Source organism: Myotis davidii, unplaced genomic scaffold (assembly GCF_000327345.1).
Source record: "Myotis davidii unplaced genomic scaffold, ASM32734v1 scaffold128, whole genome shotgun sequence".
Taxonomy (NCBI): domain Eukaryota; kingdom Metazoa; phylum Chordata; class Mammalia; order Chiroptera; family Vespertilionidae; genus Myotis; species Myotis davidii.
Genome location: NW_006299719.1, coordinates 1,085,659 through 1,105,945, shown reverse-complemented (window position 1 = coordinate 1,105,945; position 20,287 = coordinate 1,085,659). Strand labels below are relative to the sequence as shown.

The 20,287-nt window shown below is 36.1% G+C and overlaps 1 protein-coding gene across 1 annotated transcript in view; it reads left to right on the top strand.

Annotated features, from left to right (window-relative positions):
• LOC102764883 (serine/threonine-protein kinase TNNI3K) overlaps window positions 1–20,287 on the top strand; it is a 294,194-nt gene that overhangs the window by 121,397 nt on the left and 152,510 nt on the right. The window contains exons 12-15 of the mRNA XM_006775922.2: window positions 770–862; window positions 944–1,001; window positions 1,128–1,322; window positions 2,078–2,182. Of these exons, the coding sequence (XP_006775985.1) occupies window positions 770–862; window positions 944–1,001; window positions 1,128–1,322; window positions 2,078–2,182 (451 nt within the window). The remainder of the gene's footprint in view (window positions 1–769; window positions 863–943; window positions 1,002–1,127; window positions 1,323–2,077; window positions 2,183–20,287) is intronic.

Sequence of the window (20,287 nt, the reverse complement as noted above, 5' to 3'; positions counted from 1 at the left end):
TTTTTTTAATATATTTTATTGATTTTTTACAGAGAGGAAGGGAGAGAGATAGAGATAGAGAGTTAGAAACATCGATGAGAGAGAAACATCGATCAGCTGCCTCCTGCATATCCCCCACTGGGGAAGTGCGCGCAACCCAGGTACATGCCCTTGACCGGAATCGAACCCGGGACCCTTCAGTCCGCAGGCCGACGCTCTATCCACTGAGCCAAACCGGTTTCGGCTGAAAGTTTTAATTCAATGTAAAAAAAAATAGAGGTCCAACTTAGTTAAACAGTTAAACTACCTAGAACTTGAAGTTTTTAAAATTATTTTTTGGTTCTGGATGTTTCCTCTGAATGATTCATGTGCTTATTTCCTGATATCGAGTTGGTATGTAGCCCTTTGAGATTTAGTCTATGGGTCTTCGGCTAAGCCTATTGTGATGGGTTGCAGGGCTTGACCAGATAAGATTGTTTATCATGATGTGGTAGGGACTGTGCTCCAGGATTGCCGTGGTACGCAGACAAGCTAGTTGTTGATCAGATCAGGAATAAACTCTTGGCCCTGCTAACAAAGGTTGGGTAACAGAGAGAGAACTAACATCCTTTTAATGCAGGGATCATTTGTAATAAGGTTTTCATATCTCCTAGTAGTCAATGATAGCTGAAAAAGTAAATGTTACTAAGGAATGATATCTTTGGTTCTGTAATTTATATTTCCACATGTACTTGTGCACACCCACATGTGTGCTTTTTATCTTAAAAAATAAAACAATTTCTGTTTGCAGAGAAGGCAGATGTTCTCCTCCTAAGGGCTGGATTACCTTCACATTTCCATCTTCAACTCTCAGAAATTGAGTTCCATGAGATTATCGGCTCAGGTAACCTAAGAAATTCCTAGTCAGCTTTAGTGTAATGAGCTCAGGATAATGTCTTTATTTATTTCTCTTAAACAATTTTAGGTTCTTTTGGGAAAGTGTATAAAGGACGATGCAGAAATAAAATAGTGGCAATAAAGCGGTAAGCAAGCAAATGAGAAAATGAAACATCTGAGTGGAACTGTGAGCTTTGAGAAGCGTGTGAATGGTGAGCCCCTTGTTTTGATCCATCTGTTAACTGAGGACTTCCTGTCGCTACCATCTCCAGGTATCGCGCCAACACCTACTGCTCCAAGTCAGATGTGGATATGTTTTGCCGAGAAGTGTCCATTCTCTGCCGGCTCAATCATCCCTGTGTCATTCAGTTTGTGGGAGCTTGTTTGAATGATCCCAGCCAGTTTGCCATCGTCACTCAGTACATATCAGGGGGTTCTCTATTCTCCCTCCTTCATGAACAGAAGAGGTATGGGGCTCTTGTTCTGAGTTATTATTTTACAAGTCATTGGAATTATCCCAGCAACAAACACCTCAGAGGCTTTCTGCTTGGTGTAAGACTGTGCCTTCTGAAATCTCTGAGTGCTAGGAAATGTGGCGTTTTAAAGATGGCTAATAATGTGGACCCAATAACTAGAGAATATAAATACTTCAGCACTTTCTTAAATGGAATTCAGTTGGAGATAACAAATTCAAGGAATTTAAGTTGGTGGCTGAAGATTGTAACCATTAGGCTAAATTTGACATACCAGTAAAGTAGATGTATGTAAACTCAGATAAAATAATTGCCAGGGGTCATTATTTACAGTTGTTTATTTTTTTAAAGTTTTAAAAAAGAATGATCTTGCACAAGTCTAATTTGAATTCACTTTCTCTATCTATGCTTATAATAATTAGAATGTGGTTTCTACTCAGTGATTATAGTAGATTTCATTTTTATGATACTAGAAAGAAATTTAGTATAATATTATAAATGTTATAAAATCAAGTAGAATATTTTAAATAAAAGAGCTTGGTATCTGAATTGATTTGTAATTAAATAGTATCTGATGTAGAAAAGCTGTTTTTAAAGATTTGTTGAATTGTTAGCTTATTCTGTAATAGAGCAAAACAGACTGAAATTATACAGAAGAACAAACCACATACACCATTGATTTATTTTAGAAAGATATGGCATTGGCTTTGACCATTTCATCCTCATTAAATGTTATTTTTAAATTCTAGGATTCTTGATTTGCAGTCTAAATTAGTTATTGCAGTAGATGTTGCCAAAGGTATGGAATACCTTCACAACCTGACACAGCCAATTATCCATCGTGACTTGAACAGGTATTTTTTTCCCCCTGAATAATGAATTTAGAATTGTATAACTGACTAGAAGTCCAAAATGTATTTCAGTGAAGATACATTTTAGATTTATTACAGATCAGGGTTTTCTGCTCTGCGGGTAAGGGGACAGACTACCTTAAGCCGGGGCAATATCATTGTGTCATTGTGTTTTACAGAAATAGAAAGCTTATAACAACCTCTCAGGGATCTTTTGAATACATTAAAAATTTCCAGCAAGGTAGTGATATCTGTAAGATTCACCAGCTAACTAGTTCTTAGGTCAGTAAATTCAGATTAAGGTTTGAAATTGATCACTGTTATAGAATGTCATGCTTCAAGCAGAGTCAGGTGCTATATATAGGAGGACCTGATATAAAATTATCTGAAACACTGCTTTTGTGCTACTATTTTGGTATTTCTCTAATTATAAATTCAACTAAACCACAGCAGCTCATTTACCTAGTCTTTATATTAAGATGTTTTCATGTGGAATAGAAACTTGAAACAAATACAGAATCAAAGCGTTCTAGAGGTGGAATATCAAGGGATTTCAAAGATAATTTTTTAAACAGTGAAAGTCTTTTCTAAACTGTGCCTTAGAAGAAAGCCAGTATACAACGTGGAACAGTTTTGAAGGCAAAGTTCAGGGTAGATAATTGTTTACTTAACATTTTTCCCTCCCAAGGAGAGAAATTCCTGGGCTGCTTCTGTGGAATCCCAAAGATTCTGTGGAGAATAGCTGGATAACCACTAATATAGTTTATGAAACATATCAGAATATCAAAACCAATGACTTTCATTTCATGATTATCAGTAGGTTCATATAGATCCCATTTGTAGACTTTTGTAAAACTACTAAATATCAAGTAATTAAATTAAGCACTCCACTTTGTCATTTCTTCAACAAGTATTTGGTAACTGCTATGTTTGGAGCCTTTATACTTGGCACAGTAGAGTTTGCAAAGTGAAACTGCCATAGATTCCATTCTCACGGAGCTTTCATACTTTGGTAGAGGAGAAAGATACTTGCTTAAATATATTTTTAGTTATAAAATAACAACTTCTATAAAAGAGATAGTGAAAAATTTCTATACACTTTCAGAAAGAATATTCAGTACCTCTGAGGACTTTAGAAACAACTGCATGGAAGAGGTGCCATCCCTGGAGGATGGATAGGATTTGGAGGAGTGTTTTAGGCTTAGGGAAGACATAAAGGAAATAGCGATTAGAAGCTTAAAGGCATATAGAGGAACAATATATAGTTTCATTTTAGTGGATGAAGTGTATAAATATATATAGCTTGTGTAATGCATGAGGCAGGCTATGGGGAAAATTTTCAGAAAAATAAATTGGAACAAGAGCACAGAAATCAGAAGTTGCTAGCCTATGGTCAATTTGACTTTGTTTCTGTAAGCAAGAAGAAGGCACTGAGAATGTCTGAGCTAGGAATCACAAATTTGAAACCGTACGGTGGAAAGATCAATTGAGCATCTTTGTAAAAGATCAACTTGAAGGGGAAGTCAAAAAAAATAGTGAAGCTGTAGTGACAGTAATCTAGATGAGAAGTAATGACAAGCAAAATTTCACGTGTGGCAGTAGAAATGAAAGGAAGAAACAGATCTGAAAGATAGGAGAAATAAAAGAAATTAGATATGAGCATGGTGGAATCTTAGTTCTTGGAAGTAAACATATGGAGAACTCTATTTATAGTTTTACTAGTTTTCAAATAAAATTGATTTCTTCACTATTAGACATTAGTTCTTTCCTTTACCTATTTTTTAAAAACATTTATGTTCGTAAACATATTTTTCTTTGCATTTCAGTAACAATACTTTGGAAACAGACAATAAAAGGTAATAAAATAGCATAATGCAAACTGGCAACCTGTGAGTTTTAGTATTACCTTATAATCCCAACCATTTTTGCATTAAAATAAATAAAATAAATGAAATTTATTTTCATTTATTAGTGGTATTAAAATAAATGAAATACTTTTATTTCTAGTTGTAATTCTTCACTTGTGGGGCAATTTAATGTGTGTTCTGTTGCCCTGTTAGGAAGTACAAGTTGTTACCACCAGGTTATAAAGCAGGACCAAAAGTAATGTTGATTAAAAGTGAAAATAAAACATTATTAAATAACAGATAAAGGTTTATATTTGCCAATTTTTTTCTGTCTCTAATCTAACCTGAAGTCTTAAATTATATCAAAAAGTCTTCAAATTTTATGAAACATTGTTTTATAGGTGTCTTCAATGTAAGAAAGCCTCAAACTATTGCATTTACTACTTTTGGATTATTTTTTATTAATCTTTAATCTGGCAACACTAAAACAGTTTTTCAGATCAATGCAGATAAAGTATTGCCCAGAAGAAAATAAATTCTTCACCTCAGAGGGCTTACTACAATCTGGTTGGGTACATAGAACATATGCCCAGGAAGCAATTTAATTGCTACTTAAGGTAGCAAATGCTAAAGGACCAAAATGATTAAACAGCAATTTTCAAAGGATTTCAAGTAAGTCAAAGATCAAAGTAGAATGAAAAACTTCCTGGAGGAGGTAGAGCTACAACTAGACTTTGGAGAATAGGCATGTACATGTCCTGAGTCCTTTTACAGCATACTAATCTTTGCATTCCTACAATACTTAGAAAGCCTCGCTGAAAGAGGAGGAGGGAAAGGTGCCCATCAGAGCGTGAGGAACTCAGGCACATGTTTGTATTTGTAGTGAAATGACCTGTTTACATTTTTCTCTCCCCCACCACTCTGGGCATGTCAGGATTTCCAAGGAAGAAATCGCGTGCTCCTAATCTCAGAGAGGATATTCAAACAATGCATCAATGCATTTTCAACTGAACCAAATTCTTGGAGAGTTTCTATGAATGTCATTTTAGGAAGCACTGGCCTACTTGGTGCTAGAGAGAGCCTGATGAACTTGCCCAATGCCTTTTATAGTTCTAAAGGAAAAGGGCTATTCAAGTATATTGACCAGCCCAGAGACAAAGGATACTTTTATCTTTGATTTTGTGGTTGGTGATATGTTTGATGAAAGGACTCTGCCTTTCTCCTGGCAAGCATCTCACCATACAGGTCTGAAAGTTAATTTTCATCTTTAGTATATTCTAAGAAGTTGTTCAAGAGATGAGTAAGTGTGTTTTTTCCAATGATGGTGAGAATGAGGATAATACGTACCATGTATTTAGCACTTAAATTGTGAAAGGACCTCTGCTAACCCCTTCTCATGTACGTTCTCATTTAGTCTTGCAACAAGTCTATAATACAGTTATTATCTTCGTTTTACTGGTAAGGAAACTGACTAAAAAGCTCAAGGTCACATCACTGTAGTGTTCTTAACACTGTGTTATGCTGGCCCAACAATGTTAGCAAAACCAAGTCAGAATGGGAAGATCGAAGGAGGACGGTGATATTAAAGGAGCATCAGCCATGTTTATCAACCTTGCACTTTGTAGTTCAGTCCTTAACAAGCTTAACTCCTACAACAAAACCATGTTTTATATAATGTCCTTGTGCTTGTGTTCCTACTTTGTTTATTTTTTTACATATCATGTTCTGTTACTGTGGAGCAGAGGCTGCATATGAGACACACAGGTATGTTTTCTTTGGCCCATCATGTTTAAATATTTTTAAATGCATAAAGCTGTATGCAGGAACGTATGTTCCAATTTGTAGTAAGCTCCACTACCTACCAACTTACCCACTTACACCTGGCCCAATTTAATCATTCATTTTGTGGCATTGGAGCTTACAAAGCATAGTTTACAGCTAAAGGCTTTAAAGATTTTTACTTAATACTAGCAAATGTCTGTGTTTTCTTGAAAAAGTACATTTTGCAAATTGTTTGACATTAAACCAAAATACATATGGATCAAATGAATGATCTTTTTTCCTATATAAAGTCTGTAGTACAGCATCCCTGTCAACAATGGAATAGAAACACTTCCATCACAGTGACCAGGGCACTCCCATGGGATGTGAATATGAAAGCATTTTGTAAACTGTAAAGCACCATAAAAATGCCATTTGTTATTGCTATTAATGCCTCACTTGTTCTCTGATATGCTGAGAATGGAAAAACACTCTACAATATTCTCATACATATAGATATTTTTTATATAACACAACTAATTAATTGGAGGTCTAGGTCTAGATCTGAGAAAGACTCACTGTTGGCTTTTGAGTGTCAGCTTATTCGGGTGACTATAAAGGAAAATAATTAATGATAGTTTAAAAATAGCCAACTTACTGATGACAAATGACAGCTAATTTAAAATGACAAAGATGGTAAGGGCTAAAAGAATTTTAATTTTGAAGATGACATTTAACTAAATTAATGAAGATTTCAGAAAATATCAATGAAAAAAACTATTGGTAAAAGTTTAATAATTATTTTTAAGTTGAAGTTTGCACTTGCCTTTCAATTGAATACAAAATATAAGTTCTGCATTTCAGAAAACAATCAAGTACAACTAAACAAATGATTAATTGTTTTTCTGATTATCTAACTCTGAATACAGTTGTTTGCCTCGGTTCTCATAGAGTCCACTCTCACCTATTCTTCTCACTTGTGACTTTTCTAATAAGCAGTTATACAGAAAGCATTTAGCATTCACTGGCAAATACCATCTAGCAGAGAATTCTGAATAGCAAATGCAGGCCAATTAATTTATTGCATTATAATACTTACAGTAAGTCTTGAAAGAGAAACCCATGGAAGCTTGTGAAAAACTCTACAATCTACTTCTGTAATTTTCTAGTATAAAATCCGTCACAGGGGCATTTTAAATTTTGTCAATTTTTAAAATTATTTCCACTTTAAAAGTAAATTAATTAATGTATTAATGAATTAAAATATCTGAATGCTTGATATGAGCCAGAGTCTATGCTATGCCTGGGGATACAGCTGAGAATGACAGACCATAGCACTTTTTCCAGCTTAGAACCCAATGAAGTATTTCTCAAAATTCTTCAATCTGGGACCCTCATTAAAAAAAAAAAATTCGAAGACTCTTCACTTGAAAGCACGGATTGAGAATGTCCTGAACTGGGCCTGATAATCTATACTTTTAAACAAAATGCCAGCTAATTCTTATGATCAAACAAGAGGAAGAAATACTGTTTTAGTGCAGTGGTTCTCAACTCTGGCCACACGGTAGAATCTGTGGGAGAACTTTAAGAAAATTCTTTTGCTACTTAATTCAGAATCTCCAGGAATGGGGCCCAGGTATCATAGTTTTAGAGAGCAGCCCAGGTGATTCCAGTATGCAGGCAGCATTGATAACTGCCTTTTAGTCTAATGCTGATTACATCTCTTAACCATTTGCCATACAACCTTACCCTTCTATGCTGCCGGAATGGAATGGGAATATTGTGGAATCAAGTCACAATGTAATCTCAAATGCTTTGAGAATTATTGCCCTAGTACAGTATAATCATTTATTCACTCATTCATTCATTAAATCAATAACGAATGTAAAAGAAATTCACACACCCAGGGTACCTATGGCACAGAGTGAAACCAAGATCCAATCATTTACCTGGGAATTGTGCTATACATAAGGCATTCTGGAGCTATTTTATAACACATGGTTGATACTAGAATGTTTCCAGGAGTATGGAATTTTCATAAGCAGCCAAAATAAGAATGAAAGTTTTAATATTGGACCATTATAGTAAACACAGTTCATATATATATTCAAGGCTGGAAAATTCTGGAAAATTACAGAACTATCTATACTAATAAAAGGGTAATATGCTAATTAGACCAGACATCCATCTAGACATCCTTCTGGGCAAAGCCACGGTAGCAGGGGCCAAGGCAGAGGTGGTTAGGGGCGACCAGGCTGGCAGGGGAGGGCAGTTAGGGGCAATCAGGCAGGCAGGCAGAGAGGTTAGGGGTGATCAGGCAGACAGGTAGAAGCAGTTAGGGCCCATCAAGCAGGCAGGGGAGCTATTAGGGGCATCAGGTAAGGCAGGCAGAGTGGTTAGGGGCGTTCATGCAAGCAGGTGGGTGGGCGGTTAGGAGCCAGCGGGCCCAGATTGGAGAGGGTGCAGGCCAGGCTGAGGGATCCCCCCGGGCATAAATTTTGTGCACCGGGCGTCTAGTATATATAATAAATTAATACATAATATATATATAAAGACTTATATGAATGTTTATATGATTATTATAAACCAAATGCACATATAAGCAATCACATTCCCATGTTTTTATGATGCTTCCAACCATTCTGGAGTTCTGAGGGAATTAAGCTCAATGAAAAATGAGTTGAAGAACAATTTTATCAATTCTCTCAAGGATGAGACATAACTATTACCATTTGGAATGAATAGAAATTAATTTGTTGTATGCAATGGGTGTCTAAGGCTTAAGAACTCAGAGCTTATACTTCTGAAATGTTTTTGTCCACAATTATAATTTGACTTTCTATTTCCAAATTAAAAACAACAACGTATAAAAGCAATTACTTGCAATCTGTTTCAACTTCATTCCTATTTTGAGTAATGATTAAAAAAATTAAGCTATACAATATTTAAGATGAAATTTGGATTTCTTAGGATAGGTTACCTGCTGCAATATAGATACTCCAAGATATGTAATGTTTCCAAAACAATAGAAATTTGTATATTGATTATATGAATAAACAGGTTGTTTGGGTGGTCCCCAACCATGACGTCATTCAGAATCCATTTTTAATATGTGGCTTCCAGGGTATCTTTGGGGATCATCTCCATTAAAGTGAGCATAAAAGGGACAAGAATATGTGAGATGTGCATGAAATGTTTTATGAGCCAAGCATTCGAGTAGCATTCATCACTTTCAATCACATATCATTGGCTAGAACTCAGTTATATGATCAAAACTAACTGCAAAGGGTACTAGGAGGAATAGTCTATCTGCATGCCCAGAAGAGGAGGAAGTGAGTTTTGGTGGGCAGCCACTATTCTGTGCTACATTTACCCTGTTTACACTAATGACAATAGCTACTAGAGTTTGGGTAAAGACAATAGCTGAAAAGTCTGGTCTAACTTATCATGAATCGATTGCACAAATATAATGTTAGTTGCATACCAAATATATTTAGTTTTTAAACAAAGTGTCACAATTTATAAACTAATATCAATAATTGGCAAATGTAGTGAAAGCTATTTAATAAAATGTATTATATATGGATTAATTTTGTAACGATTCACTTTTATTATTTATGTTAAAGACAGGAGACTATCTTTGAGAGTGCAGGGACATATGTCCCTGAATCAAAGCAGGGTCCAAGAGTAAAAAACATGTACTGTACTATATTAAGATATAATATTAAGAAATATGCTGTATAAAGTAAAAAACATACATCACAGTTTCATGTGCTCCATGTCAATAACAACACACACATACACATGCCCCTATTTTTCTTTGAGTAAAAATTGAACACAGGAAAACTATTATTATTCTATTTAAGAACCTTGTTGCACTATATTCAGTAGGAAGAGTTTCTCAACCATTTAATTCTACAAATTATCCTACTCCTCCTTATGAGCTTCACTCCAGTGTTGATTTTCAGTCAGAATTTCCATTCCCATTTCTGACATGTTTAGTCTCCATTTAAAGCCAACCTGTCTGTCCTCAGCCTTGCTGGGGACGGGGAAATTCCTTTAGCCCTATTGATTTTTTTTTATTGCTGGACTAATAACGAAATTGACACAAGACCAGATTAATAGGAGGAAAACAGATGTAAAACATGCACACAGGAGATCATAAATGATGCTCAGAAATTATTAAAGCAGGCAGCTTTTTATACTTTTTAAACATAGAAAATAATACTTTTGTGAGTATTTTATTTTATTTTTTTGCGGTTTCAGGCATTATATCTAAAATACAACATTTGTGAGTATTTTAAAACAAGCTTTGTTTTACAGGCTTGTTGGCCCTGAATTCTGTAATTCTGGTGATAAGGGCATCTTTTTTAGTCACCCCCCCCTCCCCACTGAAGCAAGGAGAGCATGTTTCACAGGGGAGTATTATGTGTTCCATTTCAAGGAGAAATGAAGGTCAATATGCTCTTCTTATACCTGCTGTTTTTCAAGTAACTTTAATCCAAAATAATTAATATGCCATTGTGAGGTTTTGGGAGGCTGTATATCTTTATTCCTGACAGTTCCTTCCTCTGAAACTCCCCTGGAAGTTTCACACATTAAAAGTTGAGCTGGTAGATTATTTTATCGTATTGAACCAAAATCTTAGTCCTGATAATAGGTCAGTTCAGTTAAATTTATTTTAGGAGGTGGTGATGCAGTTGAACTCCCAAAATTAGTGTTATAAGGTACAAGAATCAGGTATTTAAAAGTGGCATTTCTACAGAAGAAAAAAATAGACAATGGTCAATCATCAGAGCAGGCTGTAAATCCAGTCTGTTCTGGATGACAGCCAGTCAAGAAATTTCCAGAAGTAGAATCTTTTGTAGTTTGAAATGCCTCTGATGATGTCATTGGGAGCTCAGGTAGACTTTTCCAGTGAGTTACTTATCAACAGACATGGAGATTGACCAAACATGATATATGCTGGCAGTTGCCGTGAAGTTTATTTCAAGTTATTCATTGGTTTGCATGGTTTCAGAAAAGGGAACAGTTTTAGTTCTCAGTGAATTCAGGTCAGAGAGTAGGAGAAACATTAGTTTGGAGAGTTATAGCCAAATATGAGGAAACTAGTAGAAGAATTCAAGATCCAATCCATCTTATAAAGAGGAAAATCACAAAGATAATTAATAGAACTAGAATATGATATCAAAATCAGTATTATAATTTCTACTAAGACATATTTTTTCCTCTCTAAAATCACCCTATTTTTTTCACTGAAGATAGCCAAATTAAGATTGATTTGTTTGCAAAGTAATCTAGTTTCAATAAACCTGGCCTGATTATTCATATACATGCAACAAGAATAGCAATTGATCATGTAAGCTTTTTAAAATCTGCTTAGCTAGAAGTTTTCATAAGGAATCTCCAGATTGAACTTTTAATAGTATTCCAAATCTAAGAAGCCAAGAAAAATATTTATCATGAGACTTCATTTGTTAATACCTTTAGATTTAGGTCTTCTTGAGGTTTCCAAAAGTATCCTGAGCTTCTTGCATCTGCCATCACTTCCACCATAAGGTTGCTGGGAACACTGTAAGCAAAGCACCAGGCCTATATTTCCAAGGGGTTTTATTTGATTCTATAAAGTCAACCTTAATTCCTTATTGCTGTCTGACCACATCTGATTTTCTGTAGGTCTCTCACAAACATGATATTCCAGTCAAAGCCTTGGTAAGAATAACCAAGTTTCTAATTGAGTCCTATTACAAGAAGAACAGATTCTTAGTGAACTTACGTGAATAACTATATTGCCATGAAAATAAGAGTGCTCACTAAGGGTCTTTGAATTTTGGAGGGATCATATCGTGAGATAAATGTGTCAGTTCTGTTTACACAGGCATAATTTAACAAATTTCTGTAAGTCATGGATAGTTTAAGAGAGAAAAAAAGTTTCCTTATAATTGGAAAACAAAGATTGAAGAACCAGTAATATTTCAAATAAAAAATTATAGAAATTAAAATCATACTCAGTTAATGCAGCCCCCATGTATTCATTTATGTTGCTATCTTTTGTTAGCAGATTTACGAATTCAGTTTTGTTTCTTTAGTATTCTGTAAATGCTTATCTAGTTCAATGGTATGATCTGAAAGTTATCAGAAACCTATATTCGAGCATACTTTGATCCTCTTTGAAGATGAAATACATTTGTAAAGGCATCAGAGTAAAACAATAGCTGTCTGTAAATGACACAGGACTTAAAATGGCATATTTAAATATACGATTACAATGCAGTTGAGAAGAAAAGTTGGTTATTTCTGTAACACACATTTTTTAAATCTTTATTGTTCAGATTATTACAGATGTCCCTCTTTTTTTCCCCCATAGCTCCCCTCCACCCAGTTCCCACCCCACCCCAGGCCCTCACCACCCCACTGTCCGCATCCATAGGAACTGCATACATGCATATAAGATCTTTATCCAATCTCTTCCCACAACCGCCCACTCTCCCTTCCCTGAAAATTGTCAGTCCGCTCCATTTCCATGCCCCTGATTCTATTACATTCACCAGTTTATTCTGTTCATCAAATTTTTTATTCATTTAATTTTTAGATTCACTTGTTGATAGATATGTATTTGTTGTCACTTTGTTGTTCATAATTTTTTATCTTTACCTTTTTTCTTCTTCTTCCTCTTGTTCTTAAAGAATGCCCTTCGGCATTTCATATAATACTGGTTTGGTTGTGATGAACTCCTTTAGCTTTTCCTTATCTGTGAAGCTCTTTATCTGACCTTCAATTCTAAATGAGAGCTTTGCTGGGTAGTAATCTTGGTTGTAGGTTCTTGCTATTCATTATTTTAAGATAGTGACTAGAATTATGACTGACAACATTATATAAGGTTTTTAGGAATTTCATATGAATTTTAGAACACTCATATTAATAACTTTTACCCATCCAATGTAAGTTAAGAAACTTTATCACTCCTTATTTGACTATGCTCCCAATGAAATTTAACATGCTAAGTAAGTATAATTAGTTTAATATCGTCCTTTTTTAAAAAAGAGAAAAAATTATTTAAAATGTTCCAGGGACCTTGCAAAAATATTGCACATAGGTGAGGTCAGAAAGACTTTATTTAGAATTTTATTAGGATAAGTTTTCTGAAAATAATGAAAGGTTTTTAAATAGTCCAATAGGATCATCGGTCATTGTGAAACATCACTTAGTTACCCATTTAATCATGTTGACAATTAAAGACTTCTCAGGCAAATACAGAGAGTTAAGTAGTTGTAAGCAAAATTGAGCTCTTTCAATATTAAGATCCAAGGAACACAGTGTGAAGCACAATTGCTAATATAAAAGCTTTGCTTTCTGAGAAGACTGCTTTAACAGGTAAAGAAAAACCTTTTAGTATCCATATCAAAAGTGGAGCAAAGTCCAAGAAAGCTTTGTCCTCTTAGCAGATAAAAGAAATTACATTTTAGTTTTGCATAAGTATGCCATTGGTATTAAAGCTTATTTTTAAAACCCTTATAATAAATTAATTTACTCTTATCCAGCTTGATAACATATAAAAGTTCCCTTCTCAAGATGCTTTTTTCACAAAACTTCTACAAATTTTTCTATGTCCATTTTAGTTTGTCCTTTGTTCTCTACCCATTAAGAAATGCCAGCTTCATTTTAGGACAAAATTACTTTTTATATTTCCCTCAAAAATGCATCTCCATTCCTCTGACCTTCTTTTATAAAAATATATATTATTTTCCTTCCACATAGAGTTGTTTCTTTTATCATTTCTAGTAGTTTTAATTACATGTTAATTATAATTTTTAATCCTTAGAAAACGTTAATTTCTAGTGAAAACTAATAAATAAGCCATTGTGAACTGTCCTTTATGTTAGCATTCTGTGGACTGAAAGACATGATACTTTTTATAATTTCTAGAAATGTGAGATTTATCATGGAAAGTTTCTCAGTGTAGCATAAAGCAGGTTTACTAATATATCCAAACTAATCTTTTAGTTTCTCTATAATTAGAAGCTGAAAATAGACAAAACCTATGTTTATATTAATGTTCAATATTTTCCCTTATTTGGAAATGATCTAGATGTTTAATGAATTCTTATCATTCAATTAATTTAATAAAACTCTAAAGCAGCAGTTCTCAACCTGTGGGTTGCTACCCCTTTGGCCGTCCAACGACCCTTTCACAGGGGTCGCCTAAGGTCATCCTGCATATCAGATACTTACATTACGATTCCTGACAGTGGCAACATTACAGTTATGAAGTAGCAAAGAAAATAATTTTATGGTTGGGTCACAACATGAGGATCTGTATTTAAAGGGCCAGAAGGTTGAGAACCACGGCTCTAAAGTATCAAGCTACCCAAAACATTGGGAAGCTGATTTAAGTACACTTACTATACGCATAATTATTATACCTAAAAACACTTACTTCATTTGATTTATTTATTTTCAACAATTATGTTTTGGTAATTTATGAAAATTTTATTACACCACGTTACCTTTTTTTCCTACCAAACTTTGTATTAGAGATAGCATAAACATATTTGACTTTTAGTAAACCTAGGTAGAATAAAAGCATTATATTATTTGTGCATTACTCTGAAGACATGACTGTTTCAATGAAGCTAATAAACCCAAACCAGCCATAGATTGAAGACTCTCACAGATCATGTGAGCCTGAAATTTATTGGAGCTAGTTTTTATAGGTCCCTACTTATATAAGTGCTTAATTTTTAAGCCAATAAATAGAGCTCTTTACAAATTAATTTTGATAATACCATCCAGAGGTAGAAAACTATCATATATCTATACCACACAAACAGTGCAGGGAAAAATTAGGTTTATAGTTGTTTGTATGGAAAATAATACAATAATTATTAATAATAAAATGAACTGTGTTTTTCGTACTCACAACTCTAAACCTATTTTTGCCCCACCGTTTATGTGGGCACACACAGACACAGATCTTATAGTTACTAATAGTATTTATGGAGAAGATTTTTATTTGCCCAATTTCTCCTTTTTAAAATTTTCTTCTTTATTGTGGGACAATTATACTTCCATTGTCTTGATTTTTCTTGTTACAGTATCTTCAGATGTCTGAAGGCAAATAGGAAGGGGTCTGAATGGATTCTGATTTTTGTTCTAATTTCTGTCTTTTCATCTTATTAAGGGAATCACAGGCTAGCTGTTATATCAGTTTGAGAGCTCTCTAAAACCTTTGATGAATTCAGAACTTTTTCCAACTCAATAGATCCATCTGGCCATTGATGAGTAGCATCCATTAACCTTAATAGCAACTCAAACCAGTAAACCCTTTTATGTGCAAGAGGCATTCCCTAAGGCAGTGCAAAAAACAAAAAGCAAAAAGCAGCCTTCACAAGGTCCAGACAGTTCATTCCCAGACTTAAACTAAGACAAAAACCTGAGGGGCCCTGTCTCCAAATAGCCATTCTAAAACACGGGAATCCGTCCTTTTTCCTCCCTTTGAACAGAATAGGGTTTTCGATTCCCTAAATTGGACCACAGCCCATTTGACTGTCAGCCAGATGTGTGTACATCCTCTGTCTGGTGGGACCAGAGCGAAGAGTCTTATTGGTCATTAAGAAAAGGCTTAAGAAAACAGTGATCTTTTCTGGGAGAAATGGAATCAACAGAAAGCAAGAGTACTCATCCCAAGTTTACACCAAAATCACTTAAGCTTAAGCAACTAGCTCTGCAAACATTTTCTGCTGCTAATCTAAATTTCGAGAGAGCAAAGGGACTCTCACCATTACTCGTTTCCACTGGGCCTTGCAGACAGAGGCTGTGGAGGCTGACACGGTAAGAAGGCTTACATTTTGCTGACACTTGTCAGATCTCTTTCTCTGCGGTAGTTCCGGGGAGAAAAGCAGTTTTCCTGCCGGGAAGTCTCCTGCCTGGTTCACCAAAACTGCTGCGGAGGGAAATCACCCCATTTACCGCTCTCAGTTCTTAGACTGGACTAACAATAATATTGACATGACTTACAGAGGAAAACCCATTTTAATGTATGCACATGGGCAATTATCAATGATGCTCAGAGAGATGGCTGAAGCAGGCAGCTTTTCATACTTTTTAGACAAAGAAACAATAAATTGGTGAGGATTTGACAGGTCAAAGACAGTTAGGTTTGGATGCTCATTTAGTAAGGACTCTAAACAGAAAGAGGGATTAGGGTAATGACTAGTGAAGAAGTAAAAAGGTTTGTTTATATACAACCTTTGGCCCTGAATTTCTTAACTCTGGTGTTGAGGGTGTCTATCTTAGCCCCCACGCCCTGAGCAAGGGGGCACTTTTCACAGGAGAGATCTGTTTCTATTTTCAGGAGACAAAGGAGGATCAAGTACTCTTCTTGCACTGGCTGCTTTCATTCAAAATAATCAATATGACATTGTGGGATGTTTTGGGGCTGCTTGCCCTGAGCTCCAACAGCTCCTGGAATCTCCAGATAAGCAGAGAGTCCCTATTAACTTTCAAGTTCCTAGATATTATTTATTTATTATTTTTTAAAAATATTTTTTTATTGATTTCAGAGAAGAAGGTAGAGGGAGAGAGAGATCGAAACATCGATGATGAGAGAGAATCCCTGATCAGCTGCCTCCTGCACACCCCACACTGGGGATCAAGCCTGCAACCTGAGCATGTGCCCTGACTGGAAAACAAACCTGGAACCTTTCAGTCCAAAGGCCGATGCTCTATCCACTGAGCCAAATCAGCTAAGGCTCTTTGTACTCTTTATAGCACTTTGGCTCATAGTTGTTGCTGACTAAATATTTGATAAACATGGTCATTTAGTTTCTGGGGCATGCAGGAGGCAGCTGATCGATGTTTCTTGCTCATCGATGTTTCTACCTCTCTATCCCTCTCCCTTCCTCTCTGTAAAAAAATCAATAAAATATATTTAAAAAAATGGTGACCTCTTGTTTATAAGTTGACACTCAACCACTGAGCCACACCATCTGGGCACTAGACATTATTTAAATAGAACTTTGCCATCTTACTCATGTTCATCTTCTCTCAATGTAGATTTATTCCTGCCCTCTCACCTGATTCTCATAGTTCAGAGGGAATTTGCAAACATTTTCAACACATTTTATTGGGTTCAAGTTCTCATCCTGAACCAAAATAGTAGGTCCCTTCCCCTCTGTTCCAATACTAGTCCTTTAGTCCTGAGCCTTCCTCTCTTTGTCCAATGGAAATAGCTAAAGTTTACTCCCAGGCCCAGGTATAATGTTCTTCCTCTTTCAGCTGCCTCCATTAGAAAATCTCATTTAATTTTGGCTACATCCACTAATTCTAAAAATAGTGCTCTTACTTAACACCTCATTAAGTTAAATTCCCTTAGGCACATACTCCCTTTAAACTAAAACAGGTATATTTAAATCAGAGGAAAACTCATTTATTCTGCCCACACTATTATATTGCTCACACAAACCTGGTCAAACCTGCTATCTCTCACTGTAACTTCCACTAGAATCTGCCTCTCTATCTATTGAGTCTGTCTGTATTTTGCTTGTTAGTTCAGTTTGTTCCTTAGATTCCACGTATGAGTGAAATGATATAATACTTGTCTTTCTCTGAATAAGCTGACAGCTGTCTGGGGGTAGGCTGGGCTGGGGGTGAAGGGATTAAGATAAAAAAGAGAAAATTCATGTACATAGGCAAGATTGGGAGGGAGGTGGTGAAGGTGAAAGAGTATAGGAGAGATAAATGGTGATGGAAAAAATTAAATTAAGAATTTTAAAAAAGAGTATTTGCGATGAGGGGGGGAGGCTCTGGGGGGATAAGGACACATATGTAGTACCTTAATCAGTAAAAATTAAAAAAACAGTATTTGCCTCAGTCATCCCAGTCAGACAAACTCCTGAATCTCACACTTTATGGGTGGGTTCTAAGCCATCATGGCCATTTGAAACACTGCACAGGTTTATGTGTGTGTGCAAAACAAATGCACGTGTGAGTATAATAAAACATAGAAAGTCAGGGTTTGGTGAAAAATGGGAATTCTGTAATATCCGGAATTAACTGGATATTATAGAATTTTGTAAAATTTTGATTTTACATAAAAATTCCACTGCTTCACACTGGACCCTGGCCTCAGGATTTCCTGTCCCAGTGCTTTTTGTGGTGCTGTAGTTCACTCTGCTACCTCTTTCCTTAGTAGGACACAGCTACACCCTGAGAGGCCCAAAAACCAGGGCGCAGGAGTGCTTTTCCTGTGAGTGTCACCTTCTCCCACCCAAGGGCTGAGCTTACACTGGTAGAAGTGATGCCCTTCTTGAGCCTCTGAATCCTTTCCATTGCTTCCCTGTGGCAGGTGGAGAACTTACTGGCCTGCAATTTTCTGGGGTTACTGGTTCCTTACATTGCCATTTTCCATTCTTTGGGGAATGGCCTATATAAAGTCAGCTTTTGAAAATGTCAACAAAAGCTTTTCTCTGTTTGGCCTCATTTCTCCTCTGCTCTCATTTCTTGGGAGACACCACGAGTGCCCCTCTTGGTACCTTGCCAATTTCCCGAGTGGCTAACCTTTCAATAATGGTATTAATGCTGCCTTGTGGCTATCTCTGCTTTTCTCAGTTCATCATTTTCAACCCTTGCTTGCTGAGATTCATTTACGTTGTGTTCTTAAGGTCCCGGAGTTTAATTGACTGCAACCTGACTAGGAACCCAAGGCCAGGATTTCTAGCTAATAAATGAGGAACATTCTTAATAGGTTGATATTTCTTTCCCCATTGATTGAATTTCAAATAGCTATACTTTGAATTTGGCCTAGAAAAAGAAATCCAGATAATTGTAAACTTTCTTGGCTTGCTTAATATTTTTTAGTTCAAATTTCTTCCTACCAGCCTTGAGAGGAAGCAGCTTTTCAAATACTGTTAATCTTCTCTTGAGATTGTAGGGTGGACTGCTCTAGACATCTGTGTGGTGCGGGCTACCACCCTCGTGGAAGGCCACAGGATGAACCGACTGAGAGCAGGGATTATTGACATGGAGGTTCCAATACCAGCTCCTGTGACCTTGGACAATTTATTTAAGAAACAGTTTTCTAATTTCTAAGGTGTCAATAATAATATCTACCTTACTGGGTGTAAATGAGAAAATACATTATCTATTAATGTCATTGTTTTTTCATCTTTATTCTTCTAAAAGAATATTCTTGGATGATCAAGTTTCTTTACTGAATTAAATATTTCTAGGGCCTTGTCTCTCCTTTGATTGTATTACCACAAACTTTGCTTGTAATATATCAGATGGCTAATTTCTTCCTGTCATGAATATCTAGTAGGAAACTGGAATGTTTATAAAGAAGGACCAGGGAATTCTCTTCCTATATTGCTGCCTTCATGGAGACCTCTTTATTCCTTCCTGGTTCAAAGTTGCATCAGGGATTCAGTCTTGACACTGAATTAATTAATTAAGTAGATGCAGATCTGGAACAGAATTTGTATTAAAAAACACATGTGAGGGTTCACAGGGTTATTTCATTATTCAGGATCCTTCTCCTCCGTGATTCTTTTTCCTAGGACTCATTAGCAAAACTTAAGCGTACAATTTAAACACGAATCATTCAATTATTCAACAGTCACTTGTTGGTGAATATAATGGCACAGAAGGGAAGCCCCTTCAGAAGCACATCCCACAGGTCATGCCAGGCAAAAAAGTCAAGTGGCAGAAGCCTTGGTTTTGCAGAGGGTGTGTGGAGCCCCGAGTGGGGAGGCGGCTTTCCCTCCCTGTGCCCAATTAGCTCCCTCAGGGATTCCACTCAGCCATCGTCCTTCTCACTATAAAGAACAGCAGATGATGTTTTCAAAGTTAGCATTGAGAAGGTTGTCCCCCCTTTTTTTCCCCAATAGTCAAAGAAAAGGAAGAATTCATCCCATGGCACCTTCTCAATTCCTAAGAGAAAATCATTTTTCTCATTTCTATTCCTGTACTTAGTGTGTCACTGTTGACTCCTTTCTGCCTCAGGTTCCTCATTTGCCAAAGAGATGATGTCTATGTCCAGCTGTTCACAGACATCCTTGCAATTAGTGGTGGTGTCAGGACGATGCATGGGTACGTTAGAGGGAAGATTTTACAAGAGACATCAGTATATCACTTACATGAATTGCATGGAAACTGATTTGCCAAAAAGTCCCAAAACAGATTTATTTTCTATCCAGGTGCTAGATCTGGACTGCTTGTTGAGTAGTCTGGATTGTTTTACTCCCAGTGAAGGTGAAAGGAGTTGTGGTTACTAAATGGGGTGGGGAACAGCATACTCCTTTTCCAAAAGGCTTAATATTACTGTGAGCAGCATGGAGGAAAGGGCAGGCCTCAGGAGATGATTAGAACTCTTTAATCCCAGAGGGATGGTCTTTGTATCAATTACACTTTAAGCCTTGTATGTGAAGAACTGTATTCTCGGTCACTAAGCCCTCATTTAATGGTTTTCAAAACCTACAGAACATTGGTGAAAAGCATTCCT